Source organism: Thamnophis elegans, chromosome 13, assembly GCF_009769535.1.
Source record: "Thamnophis elegans isolate rThaEle1 chromosome 13, rThaEle1.pri, whole genome shotgun sequence".
In the NCBI taxonomy this organism is placed as follows: domain Eukaryota; kingdom Metazoa; phylum Chordata; class Lepidosauria; order Squamata; family Colubridae; genus Thamnophis; species Thamnophis elegans.
Window position 1 is genome coordinate 47,401,578 of NC_045553.1, and position 22,088 is coordinate 47,423,665.

General features: G+C 46.1%; 1 protein-coding gene across 6 annotated transcripts; it reads right to left on the reverse strand.

Annotated features, from left to right (window-relative positions):
* Nucleotides 1-367: 367 nt before the first annotated feature.
* Nucleotides 368-22,072, reverse strand: PDZD3 (PDZ domain containing 3). 6 transcript variants are annotated; one of them, XM_032228945.1, is made up of 11 exons: nucleotides 16,291-19,109; nucleotides 14,908-15,068; nucleotides 12,841-12,868; nucleotides 11,292-11,356; nucleotides 9,056-9,267; nucleotides 8,068-8,254; nucleotides 6,477-6,613; nucleotides 5,074-5,311; nucleotides 3,224-3,420; nucleotides 2,060-2,254; nucleotides 368-997 (listed from the first exon to the last, which is right to left on the reverse strand). In XM_032228945.1, coding segments are annotated over exons 3-11 (1,263 nt in total). In that variant the 5' UTR covers nucleotides 12,843-12,868; nucleotides 14,908-15,068; nucleotides 16,291-19,109; the 3' UTR covers nucleotides 368-967. The 6 variants fall into 6 exon arrangements, with proteins under 6 accessions (XP_032084836.1, XP_032084837.1, XP_032084834.1 ...); XM_032228946.1 differs by lacking the exons at nucleotides 14,908-15,068; nucleotides 16,291-19,109 and adding an exon at nucleotides 22,005-22,072; XM_032228943.1 differs by lacking the exon at nucleotides 14,908-15,068 and having other exon boundaries at nucleotides 5,107-5,311.
* Nucleotides 22,073-22,088: the final 16 nt, after the last annotated feature.

Consider the following 22,088-nt stretch of genomic DNA (forward strand, 5'->3'; position numbering starts at 1 on the left):
GAAAAGTACTTTCCATCGTTAACGAACTCGTTCCTTAGGCAGCTCCAACGAAGGAAGGAAGGAAGGAAGGAAGGAAGGAAATTCCCGATCAGTCCGTCTGTCATCTCTTTCAGTTGTCTGTTTCAGAACACACGGATTCCCATTTAACATAGCTGAGGTCCCAATCCTGAACCCAACAGAGCTTGGGCCAAGAACAGAAGATGCTGTGCATCTCCACTCAGAAAAAAAAAATCTTGGAGAGGAAGCTCTGAGGTTGGAAGCTCATCCTCGCTCATCCTCTGCCAACCTTCACAGTCCGTTTTGTGCAAAATCGATGATTGTCAGAAGAAGATGAGAGGAAGTCCAGTGCTCGGTTTTAGGGGTTCCAGTAGAGCAGGGCACGCCAGCCTCGGTGACCTGAAGACTTGTGGACTTCGATTCCCAGAATTCCCCAGCCAGCACAGGGAATTCTGGGAGTTGTCTGGCTGGCTGGGGAATTCCAGGAGCTGAAATCCACAAGTCTTAAAAGTTTTCAAGGATGGAGATCTTGCAATTGAGGGAATATTTTGACGGAGGGAAAAGGAGTTTGAAGGAGGTGGTCAACGGCCTTCATTCACATTCCACTGGTAGGAATCATCTAGAGATGTTGTCACATCCAGAGAGGACGTCCGTAACTAGCTTCTCTGCCACAAAATGCAATGAATGAGGTCCATCCTTGAAGTGCAATTATTTCCAGCGATCCTTTTTTTGAATCTTACCCAAGGGAACTCCTCCAAGATGACCCTGACTCATCGCATTCCATCTCTGCCCATGCTTTGCTTTGAATCTTCATCCCGCTTGCTAGGTTCTGCAGGAATCATGTGAGTGCAGGCACGGAAGGCAGGCGAGGGATCGAGAAAGCTGGTCTGGGGAGATGGGATCAATTTGCCACGCTGGAAGGGTGTGCAAAGGTGCTCCCTTTATCCCCAAAGAGTCCAAGGAGCCGTCTCTAGAATGCCTGGCTGAACCCATCATGGCCCTGTGGGAAACAAGGAGAAGCCAGCTCACGTTTTCCGTAGATGATCCCAGGAAAAGAAATGTAACACTGAACAAATCCCACATCGGTGCCTTGTCCCCAAAACGCAAGAGGTGGTGATGGGCTGGAGAAAGTCAAGTCATTGACTTCATGGAAAATTGAGACATATGAAGAACGGTGGCAGGAATTGGCCTTGTCTAGTTGAATGAAAAGAACGACTAGGGGTGATAGAACAGAATAGAATACAGAATACAGAATAGAACAGAACAGAATATAGAATACAGCATACAGCATACAGAATACACAATAGAATAGAACAGAATATAGAATATAGAATAGAATAGAATAGAATATGGAATGGAATGGAATGTGGAATGTAGAATATAGAATATAGAATGGAATAGAATGGAATAGAATAGAATTATAATGTAATATAATATAATATAATATAATATAATATAATATAATATAATATAATATAATATAATATAATATAATATAATATAATATAATATAATATACAGAATGGAATGGAATATAGAATAGAATAGAACATAGAAAATAGAATAGAATAGAATGTAGAATAGAATATAGAATAGAATATAAAATGGAATATAGAATAAAATAATATAGAATAGAATAGAATAGAATTCTTTATTGGCCAAGTGTGAATTGTCTTTGGTGCAGATGCTCTCAGGGTATATAAAAAGACAAGATACATTCGTGAAGAATCATAAGGTACAGCACTTAATGATAGCACCATTCCAATATTTGAGGGGCGGCCACAAAGAAGAGGAGGATCAAGCTATTCTTCAAAGCCCTGGAAGGCAGGGTGGAAACTCATCAAGGAGAGAAGCAACTTAGAACTAAGGAGAACCTTCCTGGAACTTCAGTGGAACAACTTGCCTCCAGGAGTTCTGGGTGCCCCAACATTGGAGGTTTATAAAAAGAGATTGGACAACAGTTCACCTGAAACGGAACAGGGTTTTCTACTTGAACAGGGGCCGGATTAGAAGACCTCCAAGGCCCCTTCCAATTCTGTTATTCTGTTCTAGGACTTCTTACCTCTCTGGTGAAGGTCCATGGGGTAGGGTCAGGTTGGCCCGGTGGCGCTGTATTGCTCGAGAGTTGACAGTGACACGGTCTCAAAGGGGGCCAGCTTTGTCCCTGAAAGATGCCTGGAGAAGTAGAACCATGGGTGATCAGAAAGCTTGATGGGAAGTCTTCATCATCGTAGAAGACTAAAGGAGATACTCCAACCTGGAATGGAGACCCAAATCAAGAACTGGCCTATCGTCAAGACCTCAACCAGTAAATTCCTCATACGAGCTAGATTTAAAATTCTGTTTTGTATCATGGGGCGAAATCAGATCGAACCCCTCTTACATACCCCACACGCTCATAAACACACTGTCCTCCTGCATCATTTTTGACACCAGTTGACACGTCTTCTTGGAGAATCCTACTGGATTGTAGCTTAATGGAGAATGAGAGGGTTTCTTTGCTCTCCCACCTTGGTCTCCTCCAAGAAGCTTCTTCACCTCTGACTGGATGGAGGGGAATGGAAGGATTTATATTCCTGGCTGGACACTTGAATTTTTTTTTATATCCTTCCATTCCCCACCATCCGGTCAGAGCTGAAGAAGCTTCTTGGATGAGAAGGGAAATGTCTTCAAAGAAAAACCAGAAAGTCCAGTTGCCTCTTGAAAAAGCCCCTTTGGGACAACCAGGACCTGGAGGACGGAGAATCTCCATAGATTTCACTTCCTTCCTTCCTTCCTTCCTTCCTTCCTTCCTTCCTTCCTTCCTTCCTTCCTTCCTTTCTCCCTCCCTCCCTCCCTCCCTCCCTCCCTCGGAGTTGAGGGCTACCTGTATTGAAGTAGATGGCTTACAGGCTATCTGGAAGCAGAATCCCAAATGGGTTTCTGCTTGTTATTATCCTTCATCTTAGCAATAGCAATAGCAGTTAGACTTATATACCGCTTCATAGGGCTTTCAGCCCTCTCTAAGCGGTTTACAGAGTCAGCATATCTCCCCCACAGTCTGGGTCCTCATTTCACCCACCTCGGAAGGATGGAAGGCTGAGTCAACCTTGAGCCGGCGAGATTTGAACCGCCGAACTGCAGATAGCAGTCAGCTGAAGTGGCCTGCAGTACTGCACTCTAACCACTGCGCCACCTCGGCTCTTTTTCTCATCTTTCTGGCAGGAGTCGATAGAAGAGTACGTACCATATTGTAGAACTTGCTTCCTTCCGAGTCGATGACCAAGAGAGTCACCCGCTGGTTGTCGGAACGGATCCTCGATACCACTTCCTGATGTTCAAGGTCTTCGACAATCTCGCCGTTCACCGCCAACAGACAGTCGCCTTCCCTCATCCCCGCCTTTTCCGCAGGTAGCCCCGCATCCAGTTCTCTCAAAAATTGGGCTGCAGGTCCAAGATAGAAGAAACAGAACGGCCTATGCGTGAAATTACTCCAATCAATTCTCCTGGAGGGACAGAGGTAGCTAAGAACATCCAGGCCCTCCGTTCTGAATTTCCTCCCGGATTCAGCTCTGACCCCGCTTTTCCACGCTGGTTTGTGATTTAGCCCCAGGCACTTCTATCTGGAACAGGGGTGTCAAACACAAGACCCGCGGGCCGGATACGGCCCACGATGTGGTCGGATCTGGCCATAGGGGGGCCGTCCTGGAAAATGTAAGGGGCTGGCCCCAGTGGTGAAATTCAATTTTTTTTACTACCAGTTCTATGGGTGTGGTGTGGCTTGGTGAGCGTGGCTTGTTGGACATGGCAGGGGGATACTGCAAAATCCCCATTCCCACCCCACTCTGGGGCCAGCCAGAGGTGGCATTTGCCAGTACTCCAAACTACTCAAAGTTTCTGGCTACCGGTTCTTCAAACTACTCAAAGTTTCTGCTACCGGTTCTCCGAACTACTCAAAAATTCCACTACTGGTTCTCCAGAACCTGTCAGAACCTGCTGGATTTCACCCCTGGCTGGCCCGCATCACCACAAACATGCCAGCAGTTTGGGGAGTGGCCTCAAACTGCCACGGCCATAGTCGGCCACACATCCCATCCCCCCCAAGATCAGCCACAGCCCTGATGCGGCCCTCGATGAAATTGAGTTTGACACCCCTGGTCTAGAACAATGTTTCTCAACCTTGGGGACTTGGAGATTGGTGGACTTCAACTGCCAGATTTCCCCAGCCAACACGCCTGGCTGGAGAATTCTGGGAGTTGAAGTCCACCAATTTCCAAGTCCTCAAGGTTGAGAAACCCTGGCCTAGAAGTGAGTCGAGAAGTTTTTCTCCATCCCCATCTTATGAGTATGCTCTTTCTCACAAAACAGCCTAACCTTCTTGGAAGGAAATCTGGAGATTTGTTAAAGGAACGAGATCCAGCTCCCTCCCCCATTGGCCCCTTCTAAATCTAGCTCTTTCCCAATCTACTGGGTTCAGTCTGCAGGATACAGCTCCCAACTCTTAGCCTCTTATGGGCATTTGGCAACATGGCTGGGTTGTCAGGACTAATTCAGGACATAATTCAGGTTATAACCTGCAATCCTCCAACTCAACTGTGAGTTGATTCTCACTTCCTGGGAAGCTGGAAAGCAGAGCTCCAGAGTGGGCAGAAGGAAGAAAGGTTGAGCATCTTCTCCACCGTGTGCCAAAGCCTCTTGATTTGTATTTTGGGGAGAGGTTCTACAGGGAGTCCTTGATTTATGACCACAGTTGGGGCCAGAATTTCCTTGGCTAAGCAGGCAGTCATCCAATTTTAAGGCCCGCCCCTTTGCCACAGTTGTTAAGCAGATTACTACAGTTGGTGGTCGTTAAGTAAATCCAGCTTTCCCCCGTGATTTTGCTAGTTGGAAGCTGGCCAAGGTGGCCACCATTGGTGATCACATGACCCTGGGATGCTACAACTGTCATAAACACATGCCGATTGCTGATTCCCCCAAATGTTGATCATGTGACAGGAAGACGCTATGATGTCATCCATACAAGGACTGGTCAAAAGTCACTTTTTTTTTCAAAGTTGTCATTTCGATCGGACAAAATGGTGATAAGTCAAGGACCACCTTCAATGGATCCTGCAAATGGAGATGTCTCACCCCTCTTCCCCGAGCTAGATTTTTCTTCTTTCATCAAGAACCCATATCCGTCTTCTCCTCGCGTCATCTGAAGCTTCGTCACTTGGAAGGGAACCCAAGAGGCGTCGGCCAGGGCCGCTGTAACCTTAACACCGCATTGTCGGTACGCCTCTTCCGACCGGCTGTCGATCACCAGGAGCCCCATGGGACTGCTGCTCTGTCTGAGCTAAATCCGAATCGGAGCAAGAGAGAGAAAAGACAACGATGACTGGCGATGACCAAATGTTGGCACAATTCAAAGGACTACTTCTAGACAGGGTTGAAAAATTATTTGGCCATGAAGAGTGTCTTGGCAGCGTGACTATTATTATGAGATAAACCCAGGAGCGAAACACAGCCCACAACACACAGAGCCAATTAATAGTGGTTTATATATCCATATATACAGACATACACATGGTAGATAAATTGCTTACCACTCAGCTACGGACACAAGGAGAGAAATGAAATACATGATGAGAGAGAGGTGCCCTCTAATGGCATCTATATATTACACCTCTTAAACGAGCAAAAGACGTGTGGACCCCACCAGAGTCTCAGACTGTCTATACCTGTAATGCTGATTCATCCCCCATTGCATCAGCTTACAGTTTACAGCTTACAACCTTACATCAGTTGGCAGCTATTAAATCCTCAGTACCTGACAAAGGGAGAAGGGGCTGAGCAAAAAAAAAAAACCAGAGGAAGGATGGCCAGAGTAAAGTTTTGGGAGGGAAAGCACTCTCTTTAGCGTGACCCGACAAAAGCGCCCCAACAAAACCGCGTCACTAAAACCATGATGTCATCAACGCGCCGACAACAGCACGTCGACAACAGCGCATCGACAGAAGGGCGATTTACAACAGCGCGTCGACAGAAGGGTGATTTAAGTTAAGGTAAGGGTTAGGGTTAGGGTTAGGTTTACAGCGCCCTTCTGTCGGCACGCTGTTGTCGGCGCAATTCAGCGCTCATTCGTCGGCGCGGTTCAGAACTCGCAGTTTTGTCACCGCGGTTTAGTCGGGCGCGCTTTTGTCGGTGAACCTCTCTTTAGTCCAGAATAATTGACTTTGTCCAGCCAAGATAGAGGAATTACTCATTCCTTTCTGTGGTGCAGAGGAAACCAAGCAGAGGAAAGTTTTATGGAGTTGGAAGACCTTTCACAACCAGATACGGAGACCATGTGGCCCACAATACGTACGGGGTGATATCTCCAACTATGAGGGGAGAGTTGGTTCTACCCTGAGCTATGAGCCTCCTTTTGGTGGGGAATTCTAACCTCCATCAAAGAGGCAGGGTGAAATTGAACGCACGAGACTGGCAGCTAATCTCAAAGTATGTTGCGTTGCTAGAACCTTTTGGTTGAGTTGTGCAGTCGTCCAGTTCTTAACACTGACGCCATTGAGTTCCACCAGCCAGGAACCGTGAGGCACCCCTGCTTTTTGAGCCGGCCCATCCTGCAGCACGGAGAGCTGGAATACGCCGGTCACACCTGCACAGGAGGACCACAACATCGAGAGGAAGCCTTGTGAAGGAAGAGAATTTGCACCCTAGAAAACAACCCAAGCTTCCCTAGGTAGCTTCCCTCTACCAGGAAATCTGCTCTCAACCACCTTCTTCCTCTTCCTCTTTCTCTGGAACTCAATTCTTTAGCGGAGTAGAAGAACAAGTTGCAGAAATGTAAACAAAGGCTTTTAGTGAACTCTTGATTTACCCAACCTGGGCTTCCTTGAGCAAACCACAACTGGATGGATTTGCTCATCAGAGGAAGACAAATAAATCATGTTTTGTATGCTACAAACACTGGGCTTTATTGCTGATTCCCCACCACGCTGTTCAATATATTGTAAAAATATATTACATGGTTTATTATATACAGTCTAACCATAGATTATATGGTGTAACCATACATAATACGAACATATAATACAATACGGTATAATATATATTGTTCAATATAATGTAGCCATACATATACTGTACATACACACACACTCACACACACGCCAGATGTTATATGGTTTTCTGCTTTTTGCTGTAAATCACCAAGTGTCTCTCTGAGATGATAAGGGGAGAACCTTAGAAATTGGATGGATGGATGGATGGATGGATGGATGGATGGATGGATGGATGGATGGATGGATGGATGAGAGAGAGAGGTAGAGAGTGAGAGAGAGATGTAAATAGATGGAGGGAGATAGACAGATAGACATGCAAGGATAGATGGATGGATGGAGATAGACATAGAAAGGTAGATGGATGGATGGATGGATGGATGGATGGATGGATGGATGAGAGAGAGAGGTAGAGAGAGAGAGATGTAAATAGATGGATGAGATAGACAGATAGACATGCAAGGATAGATGGATGGATGTAGACGTAGAAAGGTAGATGGATGGATGGATGGATGGATGAGAGAGAGGTAGAGAGAGAGAGAGAGAGATGTAAATAGATAGATGGAGGGAGATAGACAGATAGACATGCAAGGATAGATGGATGGATGGAGATAAACGTAGAATAGATGGATGGATGGATGGATGGATGGATGGATGGGAGAGAGGTAGAGAGAGAGAAAGAGAGAGAGAGAGAGATGTAAATAGATGGATGGAGATAGACAGATAGACATGCAAGGATAGATGGATGGATGGAGATAGACGTAGAAAGGTAGATGGATGGATGGATGGATGAGAGAGAGAGAGAGAGAGATGTAAATAGATGGATGGAGATAGACAGATAGACATGCAAGGATAGATGGATGGATGAAGATAGACGTAGAAAGGTAGATAGATGGATGGATGGATGGATGGATGGATGGATGGATGGATGGGGAGAGAGGGAAGTAGGTAGGTAGGTAGAGAGAGAGAGAGATGGATGATAGACAGACAGACAGACAGACATTCAAGACAGCTAATATAAGCAATAAGCAGAAGTGAGTCCTGCCACTACCTTCTGGAGCTGACACACTGAACCCCAAACCGCTGGAGCCCTTGGGAAGGCAGCACAGGCGTGGCCTGCCGTATCTGGACAAGAGCTGGTTGAGATCCTGGTTGAGGGCTTTGGCTACTTCGTAGGCGTTCCCATCCAGGAGAGTGAGTAGGACCTGTTTTGAGCTACTCTTGATCTTCCAGATCACCTGGAAATGAGACAAGAGAGGGGGGGAGAGGGAGAGAGAGAGAGAGAGAGAGTGCAAATGTCAGCAACTGGAGAATCTATTCCAATATTTGATCCCAGCATTCTCGCCATGTACAACAGAGTTTGACAACCTCAATCACTTGTCAAGACATGTGGATTTCAACTCCACAAATTCTCCAGCCAGCCTTGAGCCAGTATGGTCACCATCTAGATCTGGGGTCTCCAATAAACAGTAACAGAGTTGGAAGGGATCTTGGAGGTCATCTAGTCCAAACACCATGCAGGGGAACTACACTAGGGATTCAAATCGCCGAACTATCAACCTTTCTGATCGACAAGCTCAGTGTTTTAGCCACTGAGCCACCTAGTCAGGCTCATCTAAACAGAAATATTGATTAACTCATCAAATCAGAAATATTGCCGTAGTCAACTTCATCCGTCTAGATCCGGGGTCTCCAAACGTGGCCGCTTTTAAGACTTGTGGGCTTCAATACCCACATTCTGAGAGTGGAAGTCCACAAGTCTTAAAGTAGCCAGGTTTGGAGACCATGGATCTAGACCGATGAAGTTCACTTGATCGACAATATTTCTCAACCTTAAGCCACTTTAAGACACGTGGACTTCAACTCCCAGAATTCCCTGGCCAACACTGCATTGAACTCCGCACGTCTTCAAAGTGACCCCCCAAGGTTGAGAAGCTGTTCGTTTGTGAGACTTTATTTAACTTTGTAAATGTGTGCCCCAACGCCTGGGTCACTCGATATGCCCAGGTCATGCAGGAGTCAATCCATCAAAACCTTACCCGAAGATATCCCATGCCTTCAACGTTAACTCCGTTGACCTCAAGGATTCGGTCTCCATCCCGAAGGCCTTTACGGTAAGCCAGCCCTCCGGGTGTCACCTTCCGCACAACAGGGCACATCCCTCCGGCTTCCTGGCACAAGGAGAAGCCGAGGTTGTCACCGACTTCTTTCTTTAGTAAACAGAAACGTATCCGGGAAGCCCCTTCTGGCTCTGAGGAGGATAAAAAGGACATCTCTTTTCAAACTGGCTTATGAAATCCCACCGATATTTCCTTACAATAAGAAGAACAGAGTTGGAAGGGACCTTGGAGGTCTTCTAGTCCAACCGAGCCGAGGTGGTGCAGTGGTTAAATGCAGCACTGCAGGCTACTTCAGCTGACTGCAGTCCTGCAGTTCGGCTGTTCAAATCTCACCGGCTCAGGGTTGACTCAGCCTTCCATCCTTCCAAGGTGGGTAAAATGAGGACCCGGATTGTTGTTGGGGGCAATATGCTGACTCTGTAAACCGCTTAGAGAGGGCTGAAGGCCCTATGAAGCGGTAGATAAGTCTAACTGCTAACCCCCTGCTTAGGCAGGAAACCCTACACCACTTCAGATGTTGGCTGAGGGGAGGGGGGTACCTGTCTATTGGGAAGACTGAATATGGAGAAAAAAGAGGAGCAGCTTCCAAGATCTTTAAATCATCCAGAGGTAACGGGGGAGGCTATGTGTAAGCAGGGAATTCCACTGGGTCTTCCTTACTATTACTTCCTTACTCTAGGAGTCGTCATGTCTAGTCCAGACCCCTCCAAGGATGTAGCCATGAGGTAGCCATAACAAAATCCTTTCTAGAAAGCCAAGGTCTCTGCATCTCTGTACCTGACTGGAACTGGATGGGTGGAAGCTGCCAGCGTGGCAGTGGAAGATTGGACCATGGGATGGACTGGTGGGTGGGTGGGGGGCAAGATCTTGAACTTTCAACTGGGTGGGAAAACAGAGAAGACTTCAGATTCGGGTTTGCCCAGGTGTGCCAACATGGCTCTCTTAATAAATTGGAACTTTGATCAATCCTTTGCCTTGGACTCTGATTTACTTTCGGATGCTATTTGGAACCTGTCGTGGCTCAGTAGGAGCCTTTGAAGCTGCTATCAGGGTTCCACCACAAAACCGCGTTCGACTAAAGCGCGCTCGATGAAACCGCGTAGCTGACGTCATCACAGCGCGACAACAGCGCGGAGAAAAAAGCACACTGTGAATGCTGAAGCTAAAATTAACCCCTAAACCTAAACCTAACCCCCCTAAACCTAATCCTAAACCTAACCCTAAACCTAACCCTTAACCTAACCCTAAACCTAACCCTTAACCTAATGCTAAACCTAAACCTAATCCTAACCCTTAACCTAACCCTAAACCTAACCCTAACCCTTAACCTAACCCTAAACCTAACCCTAAACCTAACCCTTACCTTAACTTGAATCGGCTTGCTTTTAAAACGCTATTTAAAGCGCCCTTTTTTCTCCGCGGTCGCTGTTGTCGCCCTGCTGATGACGTCAGCGACGTGGTTTAATCGGGCGCGCTTTAGTGGAGCGCGGTTTTGTCATGCCACGGCTATCAGACTCTGACACAGAAACCTCCTGTGAGTGGTTTCAGGATGCATACAGGAGAAGGGCTGACCAGGTAAGGAACAATTGAGGACTCGCAGGAGATGATAACGAGCAGCTGTGGCTCGTTAGGATCTCCTCCTGCGGATAAAGGACGGATGGTGCCACGTCCTGGTTGCAGAGGTCAGCGTTCCGTTTCTGTTCTAGTCAAGTTCTCTTGTTTGTTTGCAACCATCGAGAAAAAGCACTTGGATAAGTGATTTGATTTATATAACCCTGTTTTGCAGTAGTTTACTTTTGCCAGAGCATTTATCTGTGTTTATTTTGGGCTCGCAGCCAGCAAGAGCCGGGACTGATAAAAACATTCCTTCGAACATTCTGTTCGGCTGTAGTTTCTCAACGGGCAAGGTGGGGGTCAGAACAGAACCCTGACCTCCTGTCTAGTCAGGAAGTGCAAATGCCACTTGGTTGTGGCATTTGCAAAGAACTTGGAAGGGAGCTCAGCTGAACCCTGGTTGAGAAGGAAGTGGGGAGGAAGAAGAGGAAGTAGCTTGTCTGATGGAAAAGTTTGGGCAACCCACTTGCCAAACAGCCTCGGGAAAACACCAGCCTTTCCTTTCCTACCCACAAGCTGCCACCACCAGCCCTCTCGTTACCGGAATCCTCTGCCAATGACAAGGCGGGATTATCGATTCCTTCTTTCGGGTTAAATTCAAATTTCCTGCAAGAGAGGAGGAGGAAGAAGAAGAAGGTGCATCTCAAAGGTTGAGAAATGGGAGTTTACGGGATAGGGTCTAAAAGGTTGAGATTGTGGCCCTAGCGATGCCATCAAAGCTCTACCTGTAACCCACACCACACACGTAAGAAACAAAGCAGAGTTTGATCACACTCCCATGCTCCCCCCACTTAACATCTTCACACCACAGTTTGCAGGCACCCTTGCTGAAGAGCCACCATAAGTTTCTGCCAACATCTCGGCTTCCCCAGAGCTGCCAACCAACCCCCAGTTTGCGATGGGAGTATTTTCTTATTTCTTGGATGGTCAGGGCCCCTTAATTCTGGAGCTTGTTGTCAGAAGAATGGAATGGAATGGAATAGGATAAGAAATAGGGATACAATTGAATAGAATTAGAATAGAATAGAATTAGAATAATGAAATTAGAATAGAATAAGAAATAGGGATAGAATAAAATAGAATTAGACTAGAATAAGAAATAGGGATAGAATAGAATTAGAATAGAATAAATAGGGATAGAATAGAATAAGAATAGAATAGAATAAGAAATAGGGATAGTATAGAATAGAATTAGAATAAGAATAATGGAATTAGAATAGAATAGAAAAAGAAATAGGGATAGAATAGAAAAGAATAGAATACAATAGAATTAGAATTAGAATAATGGAATTAGAATGGAATAGTATAAGGGAGGGAATAGAATAGAATAAGAATTAGAATAGAATAAGAAATAGGGATAGAATAGAATGGAATTAGAATAAGAATAATGGAATTAGAATAGAATAGAAAAAGAAATAGGGATAGAATAGAAAAGAATAGAATACAATACAATTAGAATTAGAATAATGGAATTAGAATAGTATAGTATAAGAAATAGGGAGGGAATAGAATAGAAGAATAGAATAGAATAGAAATATAGAATAGGAATGGAATGGAATGGAAAATACAATAGAATAGAATGGAATTCTTTATTGGCCAAATCACAGGTGGGTTGCTCCCTGTTTGGCCGGATCGGACGAGCTGGTAGTAGCAGCGGTGAGAGGCTCCGCCCACCTGCCCGGACGCTTCTGCGGATGCGCAGGAGCGCGCGTGCCCGAACCAGTAGTAAAAAAATTGGCAACCCACCCCTGGGCCAAATGTGATTGGACACCCAGGTAATTTGTCTCCGGTGCACGTGCTCACAGTGTACCTACAAACAGCAAGTAAGAGGCCCTGGGTCAGATCTACTAGAGAGCTTTTCACCGAGGCTGCCATCCGCGGCACCATCTTCAACGGGTGGCTTTGAGCTTGGCCAGCCCTCAACCCATCCCCTCAACTTGTTTGTGCAAACTGGCCCGCGTGCCCGGTTGGAATGTGGGAAACTACACATGGCGGGGGTGGTGGTGGTGAGGGGAGGGAGAAAGAAATGTTGGTGGGTCTGCTGGTTTTCCTTGTCCCTTCCCCTGCCCCTCCCCAAGCTTGGCACTTACATGGTTGACTCCGGAGTGTCCTGGAGCCCTGTAAAAGCAAGGACTGAGTATGAGAAGGGGGTCTGTCTCCTATCAACACAGAGACCCTCCCTCCCCACTCCAAGCCCCCAATATCCCTCCCCCCGGGTTTCCGGCTCAGATATATTCATTATAGAGCCGAGGTTAAATGCAGCACTGCAGGCTACTTCAGCTGACTGCAGTTCTGCACTTCGGCTGTTCAAATCTCCCCGGCTCAGGGTTGACTCAGCCTTCCATCCTTCCGAGGTGGGTAAAATGAGGACCCGGATTGTTGTTGGGGGCAATATGCTGACTCTGTAAACCGCTTAGAGAGGGCTGAAAGCCCTATGAAGCGGTGTATAAGTCTAACTGCTATTGCTATTTTGCTTTGGAAGGAGATTCGGGGGTATTTTGCAGTTTTACTCCCTTGGGCTGTAACTCCACAGAATCATTGACCGGCTGCACCCACAGTGAACCACACCCTACAGCTTGGGTTAAGGCTGCAATTGTTTATGGAGCTTCTCAGTCCTCCAAGTCCTGGTTATCCCAAATGTGCTTCTTTTTTTTTTTAAAGCGGCAACTGAACTTTGTGGGTTTTTTTTCTTGGAAGACGTTTCGCTTCTCATCCCAGAAGCTTCTTCAGCTCCGACTGGATGGTGGGGAATGGAAGGATGAGGGCTCCTTGCAGACGGCTGGACATTTGCATCCTTTTAGAGAGTAGTTTAGGTCGCCTGGAGGTTCGTCTGTGTCCTCGGGGTCACCTGAGTGGTGCAAATGGGGGTGTAGCTGCCTGCAAGGAGTATAAATCCTTCCATTCCCCACCATCCAGTGGAGAGATTCAACCTAGAAGTAAGGAGAAACTTCCAGAGAACAATGAATGAGTGGAACAACTTGCCTCCGGAAGTTGTAAACGCTGGAGGTTTTTAAGAAAAAAATTGGATAACACTTTGTCTGAAGTGGTGTAAGTTCCGACAGGCCTGGGGCTAAAGAACCGTTGCCCCCATCTCAAATGGTATGATTGTTGCGCTTTTAAATTATGTATTGTTTTGTGTTGTTGTCAAATTGTCTGTATCCCCCTTCCCTTGTTTGAGTTGTGAGCTGCCCTGAGTCCCCTTTGGGGAAAAGGGCGGCATACAAGTGAAATAAACTAAACTAAACTAAACTAAACTAAACTCCTGCCTAAGCAGGGGGTTGGACTAGTAGACCTCCAAGGTCCCTTCCAACTCTGCTATTCTATTTCTATTCTACTTCAGACAAGTCCAATCTTAAAATCTTAGGGCCAGCATACCTCCGAGACCGCCTACTGCCACATTCCTCCCAACGGCCGGTGAGATCCCACAGGGTGGGCCTCCTTCAGATGCCGTCAGCCAGACAATGCCGGCTGGCGGCTCCCCGGAGGAGAGCCTTCTCTGTGGCTGCTCCGACCCTTTGGAACGAGCTACCCCCAGAAATCTAGACCTTGCCCACTCTCATGGCCTTCAGAAAAGCTGTGAAAACCTGGCTATTCCGGCAGGCCTGGGGCTGTTGACCTCATTGTTGAGGTCCAGCCCCGATCGTAACGAATGTATGTGTGCTCTTTTTAACATGTTTTTATTGTCACTTTTTAATTATTCTTCTTTCTTCGATGTAAGCCGCCTGGAGTCCTCCGGGATTGGGCGGCCTATAAATCGATTTAATAAATAAATATATAAAATAAATAAAATCCTCCTGGGATGGAGCACTAACAACTTCTGAAGCCTGGTGGAACCAACAGCATCAAAGGCTATAGAAAGCAGACTTACACCGTTTCCAACTTTGTTCAGCAAACTCGTAAAATAAAGTCCCAGAACTAAGTCCAAAGACCAAGATCTCCTCCTCAAGATCATCCCATTGCCATTATTCCTGAGTTTCAGACAACAACAACAACAACAACAGACCCAATTCATCCTAAAGCAGGGGGTCTCCAACCTTGGCGACTTTCAATCTCTTTTTAGAAGTGGCTTTCAGCGCTACCAAATGGGCAGGAGGCCACTGGGAAGTCCATAGGCCCAGGGAAGTTACCCAGGGTGGGGAGCAAAGAGGATTGACTACCTGAACAGGATTCTCTTCTAGGTCTCTTCTAACCGGATAGATTCAAGCTGCGGAAACCAGGTGGGTTTTTCCAGCACACACTTGTTGTGCTTCACGGTTCAAAGATTACCGATGTGGCAAGAGCATTAACGCTGGGCCAGATAGCCATCTCCTCCTCCACCCTATTAAGCAAAACAAAACTGGGTGGAGAAGGGTTGAACCGATGACAGCAGGAAATTTATCCCCAGATTTAATTTATGCCACGGTTGTTACGCGATTGACAACACAGGGAGGAGGGGAGGCTGGGGGAAAACCCAGAGGCCACTTTAGCTGGGCTTGGGGTTTAAGGACCAGAAATTAAACATCTACCTTCTTTTGGCAGGGGGGGGGGGGGGCTACCAGGAGGAAAAAAGTTCAGGGTCAAACGCTCCAAACTCGATTGCGGAAAATACGACTTCAGCAAGAGAGCGGTCAACACTTGGAATGCTCTACCTGACTCTGTGGTTTCTTCCCCAAACCCCAAAAGGTTTAACCGTAGACTGTCTACTGTTGACCTCCCCGCATTCCTGAGAGGGCCGTAAATGGGGTGTGCATAAGCGCACCAGCATACCAGGGGTGGGTTTCAGCCGGTTTGCGGTGGTCCCTGCGAACCGGTTGGTCGCCAAACCCGGAAGTAAGTAACTTCCGGGAACGGCGAAGGGCCCACCCGCGCCCGCGCGCCCGCTCCTTACCCGGTTTTGACGAATTCTGCACTTCCACGCATGCACAGGACGCATACAGCGCCTGCGCGATCCTCCAGGAGCAGCTGGAGCATCGCACAGACGCTAGTACGCATGCGTGCGCCGCGCGCATGCACGTGCGCGCCGCACACGTGCACGAGGACACCGCCGGCCCCGTTCCAACCGAACCGGTTGGAACGGGGCGAGAAACCCACCCCTGCAGCGTACCTACCATCCATGTCCTACTGTCCCCATTTATTCGTACCCATTTCCTTTGTCCATGCCCATGTTTATACTTGCACCTGTCATCTCGTGCACGTTTCGACAAACTAAATAAGTAAAAAGATAAATAAAATCCTGGCAGAAAAATCTCTTTCTGGGTTCCGACTGCTTCCGATTTAAAGATCTCTTAGAAGAAGGGATTTAAATTTTAAAAAAAACTTGCTCGACCTCACGTTGCAAAGAATAAGAGATGGTTACGAATGCCTTCAAACAGCAGGGCAGTTTTCAATCCAGGAACAAGCTCAGAGGCAGAAAACGGATGAGAGAAATGTGCATTCCCCAGAACCTCTGGAAAGGGTGGTAGATATTCGTGGGCACCGCCTGGTAACTCTCTGGGTCCTTCACCCTCTAAGTAAGCAATGCAACCCTTCAATTTTAGGGGCCCGCTCTGCTGCCCACTTACCCGTTTTCTGCTTCATGTCTGCTCCCTCTCTGAAGTCCAAGGTCCAGGGGCGAGGTGGCCACTTAACCTGAGACGTTTAATATTTAAACAGCCCAACAATCTTTTCCTTAACGTCGCTTCCTTCTTCCACGAAGCCAAGCCGAGCGCGGAAAATAGCTTTTTCATTCCTGCAAGGGAAGATCAGCGGGGAATGGCAGCTGGGGGGAGGTATGTGTGTGTGATGGGATCCGGAGGTGATGGTGACCGACGAGGGGTTGGCACGCCAAGCGAGCAGCGAAGGAAGTGTGAATTGCACACCCCAGAAAGGTTGTGCTCAGGTCGTTTTGCACACTACACATCTGTCATCTAGACGTCACCCGGTTTGTGTGCGAATGCTTTATTCTTTTTCATTTTTTGTGTGTGAAAAGAAGTGATGAATGAGGGTGATAAATAAAGCCGATGAATAATATTCTCAAGTTGAGCCTTTTTGACGCAGGGAAAAAATTATTTTAGGACCTGCTAAGTGCAAACTTCTTTTGTTCTTTGGCAAATGTTCAGGAGGTTTATTCTGCAGTGGAATGTGGTCCATCCTTCTATCCGGGTATATTTTCATTAAACAATTGGTCAGAAGGAATTACAGATCAGTGGTGCGTTTCAATAATGCAACCAACGGGACATTATAATGTAAAACATTCGCTGGGAGTTTATTCCTTTATTTATTTCAATCAAATTTTTTTATTTTTGTATATTGCTGGAAGTTGGTTTTAATGGCTTTCGTTACAACCAGAAAATAGATATTCCTTGCTGTTTCTCCTGAGTCCAACAGTTGCGTAGGCCGCTTGCATTTATGAGAAATGGAAAGCAAAGTAAAAATGTTCACGACAAACCCACAATAGGCTCTCACCTTCGTTTGTCCCCGGTAGCTGGCATTTCAAGATAGATTCCCCCTCGGCTGGCAGGCTCTGTGCAAACTTCAGAGCTCAGAGAGATAAAGGATGAGCCTTCTCAAAATATATTTGCAAACCCTGCTTCCCCTCCGTAGAATTCATTCATTAATTCTACTGAGAATTCATTTATTCATTAATTCCACTCAGAATTCATTCATTCATTAATTCTACTGAGAATTCATTCATTCATTAATTCCACTGAGAATTAATCCATTCATTAATTCCACTGAGAATTAATTCATTCATTAATTGTACTGAGAATTAATTCATTAATTCCACTAAGAATTCATTCATTAATTCTACTGAGAATTCACTCATTAATTCCACTGAGAATACACTCATTAATTCTACTGAGAATTAATCCATTCATTAATTCTGAGAATTAATTCATTCATTAATTCTACTGAGAATTAATTCACTAATTCCACTAAGAATTCACTCATTAATTCTACTGAGAATTAATTCATTAATTCCACTGATAATTCACTCATTAATTCTACTGAGAATTCACTCACTAATTCCACTGAGAATTCATTCATTCATCAATTCTACTGAGAATTCATTCATTCATTAATTCAACTGAGAATTCACTCATTAATTCCACTGAGAATTAATTCATTAATTCTACTGAGAATTAATTCATTAATTCCACTGATAATTAATTCATTAATTCCACTGATAATTCACTCATTAATTCTACTGAGAATTCATTAATTCCACTGATAATTAATTCATTACTTCCACTGATAATTCACTCATTAATTCTACTGAGAATTCAAATTCACTCATTAATTCTACTGAGAATTAATTCATTCATTCTTTCATTCTACTGAAAACCCATTCATTCATTCTTTTCTAAATAATCCTTCGGTCCTTCAAATTCTCACCCTATGGTAGCCGGTCTCCAATTACATACTTATACCCTATGCATATCTGTTTGTTTATTTATTTTTCTTGGCTGTAGAAACGGAGTGCACAAGTTCTGGATCTACAGACAGGCCTCAACTTAACGACTGTTCATTTAGCGACTATTCAAAGTCATAACAGTGATGAAAACCTGACTCGCATTTATCACCATCTCAGCTTCCCTGAGGTCACGGGGGCAAAATTCGGTCACTTGGCAACCAGCAAGTATTTGCAACGGGGGGTGTCCCGCGTTCGCCCCCTTCCCAGGTAGCGCATTTCCGACAAGCAAAGTCAGTGGGGGAAGCTGGACTCGCTGAACAACGGCGTGATTTGCTTAACGGCCGTGACTAAAAAGGTCATAAAATTGGCTGCGACTCGCTCAGCCGCTGCATCGCTTAGTGACGGAAGTCCCATTCTCAATTGGATCGTAAGTTGAGGACTGTGTTTACTGAAGCAAAGTGCTTTTAGTATTTTTTTTTTAGGCATGTAGGCAAACAATTCCTGAGTCAATCCTTTTTTTTTTTTAATCCCCGCTTTTTCCTGCCCTGCTGGGATTTGAGCCCAGTCTAGAAAAATCTGGCTGAGACGAAATAACAAGATCATATCATATCTTCTGTCACGTTACTGTATTATTTCTCCGCATTCTTGCAAAAGAATCCGGCAGCCGACTCACCCATGGGAAAAAAAACTTTGGGTAGGAAAAGCTGAAAGGATCCCACCCTCAAACCAAAGAAAATAGCAGGGTTATAGGCCACCAAACCTCCCATGCTGCTAGTCCTCAACGACATGTGACACGACCTTTCATCTTTTTAGTGCTTATTCTTCCTGCCAATAACTTCAGCCATTGGGAGAAAAAGTCACCGCGTGGTGCAGAATTCGGATGTGAGGTATTTTGAATGTCGGACCGACAGAAGGAATGAGAGAGAGGAAGGGATGCCATGTCAAACACCGAGAGACAGAGACAAGAAGAAAAACGTAAAAGGACACAGATAAACTGGGTGAAACCAGGCTTAATAGCAGTGACTGCGAGAGGGATCTTGGAGTCTTAGTGGACAGCCAGTTAAATATGAGTCGAGAGTGTGCGGTGGCAGCCAAAAAAGCCAACACAATCCTAAATTGCATTAACAGAGGGATAACACCACTCTATAAAGCCTTAGTAAGGCCACACCTAGAATCCTGCATCCAGTTTTGGTCACCACACTATAAAAAAGATGTTGAGACTCTAGAAAGAGTGCAGAGAAGAGCAACCAGGATGATTTTAGGGGACTGCAGGCTAAAACATATGACGAACGGTTGCAGGAACTGGACCTGGCTAGTCTAGAGAAGAGAAGGACCAAGTGAGACAGGATAGCATCTTCCAATATTTGAGGGGCTACCACAGAGAGGAGGGGGATCAAGCTATTTTCCAAAGCTGAAGGCCAGACAAGGAATAATGAATGGAAACTGACCAAGGACAGATTCAACCTGGAAATAAGGAGGAATTTTCTGACAGTGAGAACAATCAACCAAGTTGCCTTTGGAAGTTGTGGGAGCTTCATCACTTGAGACTTTCAAGAAGGGACTGGATTGACATTGGTCAGAAATGGTGTTAGGGTCTCCTGCTTGAGTGCGGGGTTGAACTAGATGACCTTCAAGGAACTGGGCCTGGCTAGTCTAGGGAAGAGAAGGACCAGGGGAGACAGGATAGCAGCCTTCCAATATTTGAGGGGCTGCCACAGAGAGGAGGGGGATCAAGCTATTTTCCAAAGCATCTGAAGGCCAGAGAAGGAACAATGGATGGAAACTGACCAAGGAGAGATTCAACCTGGAAATAAGGAGGAACTTTCTGACAGTGAGAGCAATCAACCCATGGAACAGAAGTTGCCTTCGGAAGTTGTGGGAGCTTCATCCCTGGAGGCTTTCGAGACTGGATTGCCATCTGTCAAGGAGTGGTGTAGGGTCTCCTGCTTGGGCAGGGGGTTGGACTACATGACCTACAAGGTCCCTTCCAACTCTGTTAATCTGTTAAAATCTGTTAAAGAACTCGCTATTTATTGCAGACCTGGGAAAAGAGGTTGGATCCGTCTCAACTCTTCTCAGCAACCCAAATAGCCTCTAACTGGTAGGCTCCCTTTCACAGGTGGTCCTCAACTTATAACAGTTCATTGAGTGACCGTTCAAAGTTACAACAATACCGAAAAGGGTGTCTTATGGCCGTTCTTCAGAGTTATGACTGATTGCAACAACACTGCATGATCAAAATTCAGACGCTCGGCAACTGACTCACATTTATGACCGTTGCGCCGTCCCAGGGCTCACGCGATCCCCCTTTGCGACCTTCTGACAAGCAGGGTCCACGGGGGAAGCCAGATTCATTTAACAACTGCAGGGATTCACTTAATGATGTGAAGCTTGGCACTTCTTAGTGCCAAGAAAGGTCGCAAAATGGGGCCGAAACTGCCGTAAGTTGAACAACCATCTCGCTTAGCAACAGAAATGTTGGGTTCAATTGTCGTCGTAAGTCGAGGACCGCCTGTTTAATTTACCTTTTCGATTAAACTGCAACTACATCCTTTCCTCCCCAGAGTAAACCATGGGAAAAATCAGTACACTGAGTTTGCAACCATGTTGCATAGCACCAATGACATCCCAAAGGGACTTTTTCCCACAACGTCTGTGTGGTTGGTAATTATTATTTTTTTAAATGCTCGTCACATCTTGCAAAAGCACAAAAGTCAGGACGAACCTTCCCCCTAATCCTAATCTTAACTCTTTCTCCAACTGGCTGCCCTCTGGATGTATCAGTCTGCACCCAGGCCAACTGGGAGTGATGGGCAGTGTAGTCCAACCCAACTGAAGGCCAACCGGAGGCAAGCGGATGATTTCAACCAGGAAATGCAAGAGATGAGATTAAGGCAAATCACCTGAAACGCGAGATGAATATCCGATTCAGTCTTTGATTGGCAGGTGCGTCTATGGCAGGGATGTCCAACTTTGGGAACTTTTAAGACTTGTAGGACTTCATCTCCCAGAATTCCCCATAACATGGATGGCTGGGGAATTTTGGAAGTTGAAGTCCCCTTGTCTTTTAGATCAGAGATCTCCAACCTTGGCAACTTTATGACTTGTGGACTTCAACTCCCAGAGTTTTGTCATTTAATTGTCATCCCTGCAAGCCACACTTTCTACTGTCTACTTTCTATTGTAGGAAAATTGGAGGGGGAGGAATTATATGGAGTTGGGTGATAGGTAGCCATAACAACATTCTTCTCTGAAAGCCAAGGTCATCTTTTGTCTCTGCCCCTGGGCGGAACTGGATGGGTGGAATCGTCGGGGCAGTGGGAGATTGGACCATGGGATGGACTTGTGGGTGTTGGGGAAAGATCTTGAACTTTCAACTGGGTGGGGAAAACCGGGAAGCTTTCAGATTAGGGTTTCCCCAGATGTGCAAACATGGCTCTCTTCATAAATTGGAACTTTGAGGAAACTCAACCTTCGGAGTTTTATTTCGTTGGGGGTGTGTTTTTTTTTGGAACCCTGACATTAACCTGAATCTCCCTTAAAATACTTCGCCAGCTACCTCGAATCTCGGAGTGCTGTCCAGGGTCCTGAGCCCGTGGAGTCGGGCGGCGCGAAGACTCAGGGAAGATGAAGGAAGAGAAGAAGCCCACCGAAGGTGTCATAGATGATGGATCGGCGATTTATGTCGAGACCCTCTTCTCGCCTTCCCAAGCGGTGGTGCAAGTTGAAGTCCACAAGTCTTAAAGTTGCCATGGCTGGAGACCTCTCTTCTAGATGGCAAAGTAAGACACTCTGGTTCACAGGACCTGCCAACTTAGTTTCCTATCAATGCCAGAAGACCCCCCGAGGCAGGATCAGCTAACTTAGTCAACCCCAAGTTACCTATGGTGGCCCACCGGATTTGCTGTGGCAGCCGAGTCAACCGGTGTTTGAATGGCGTGGTAGGAAGCCCGTTCTCTGCTTCCA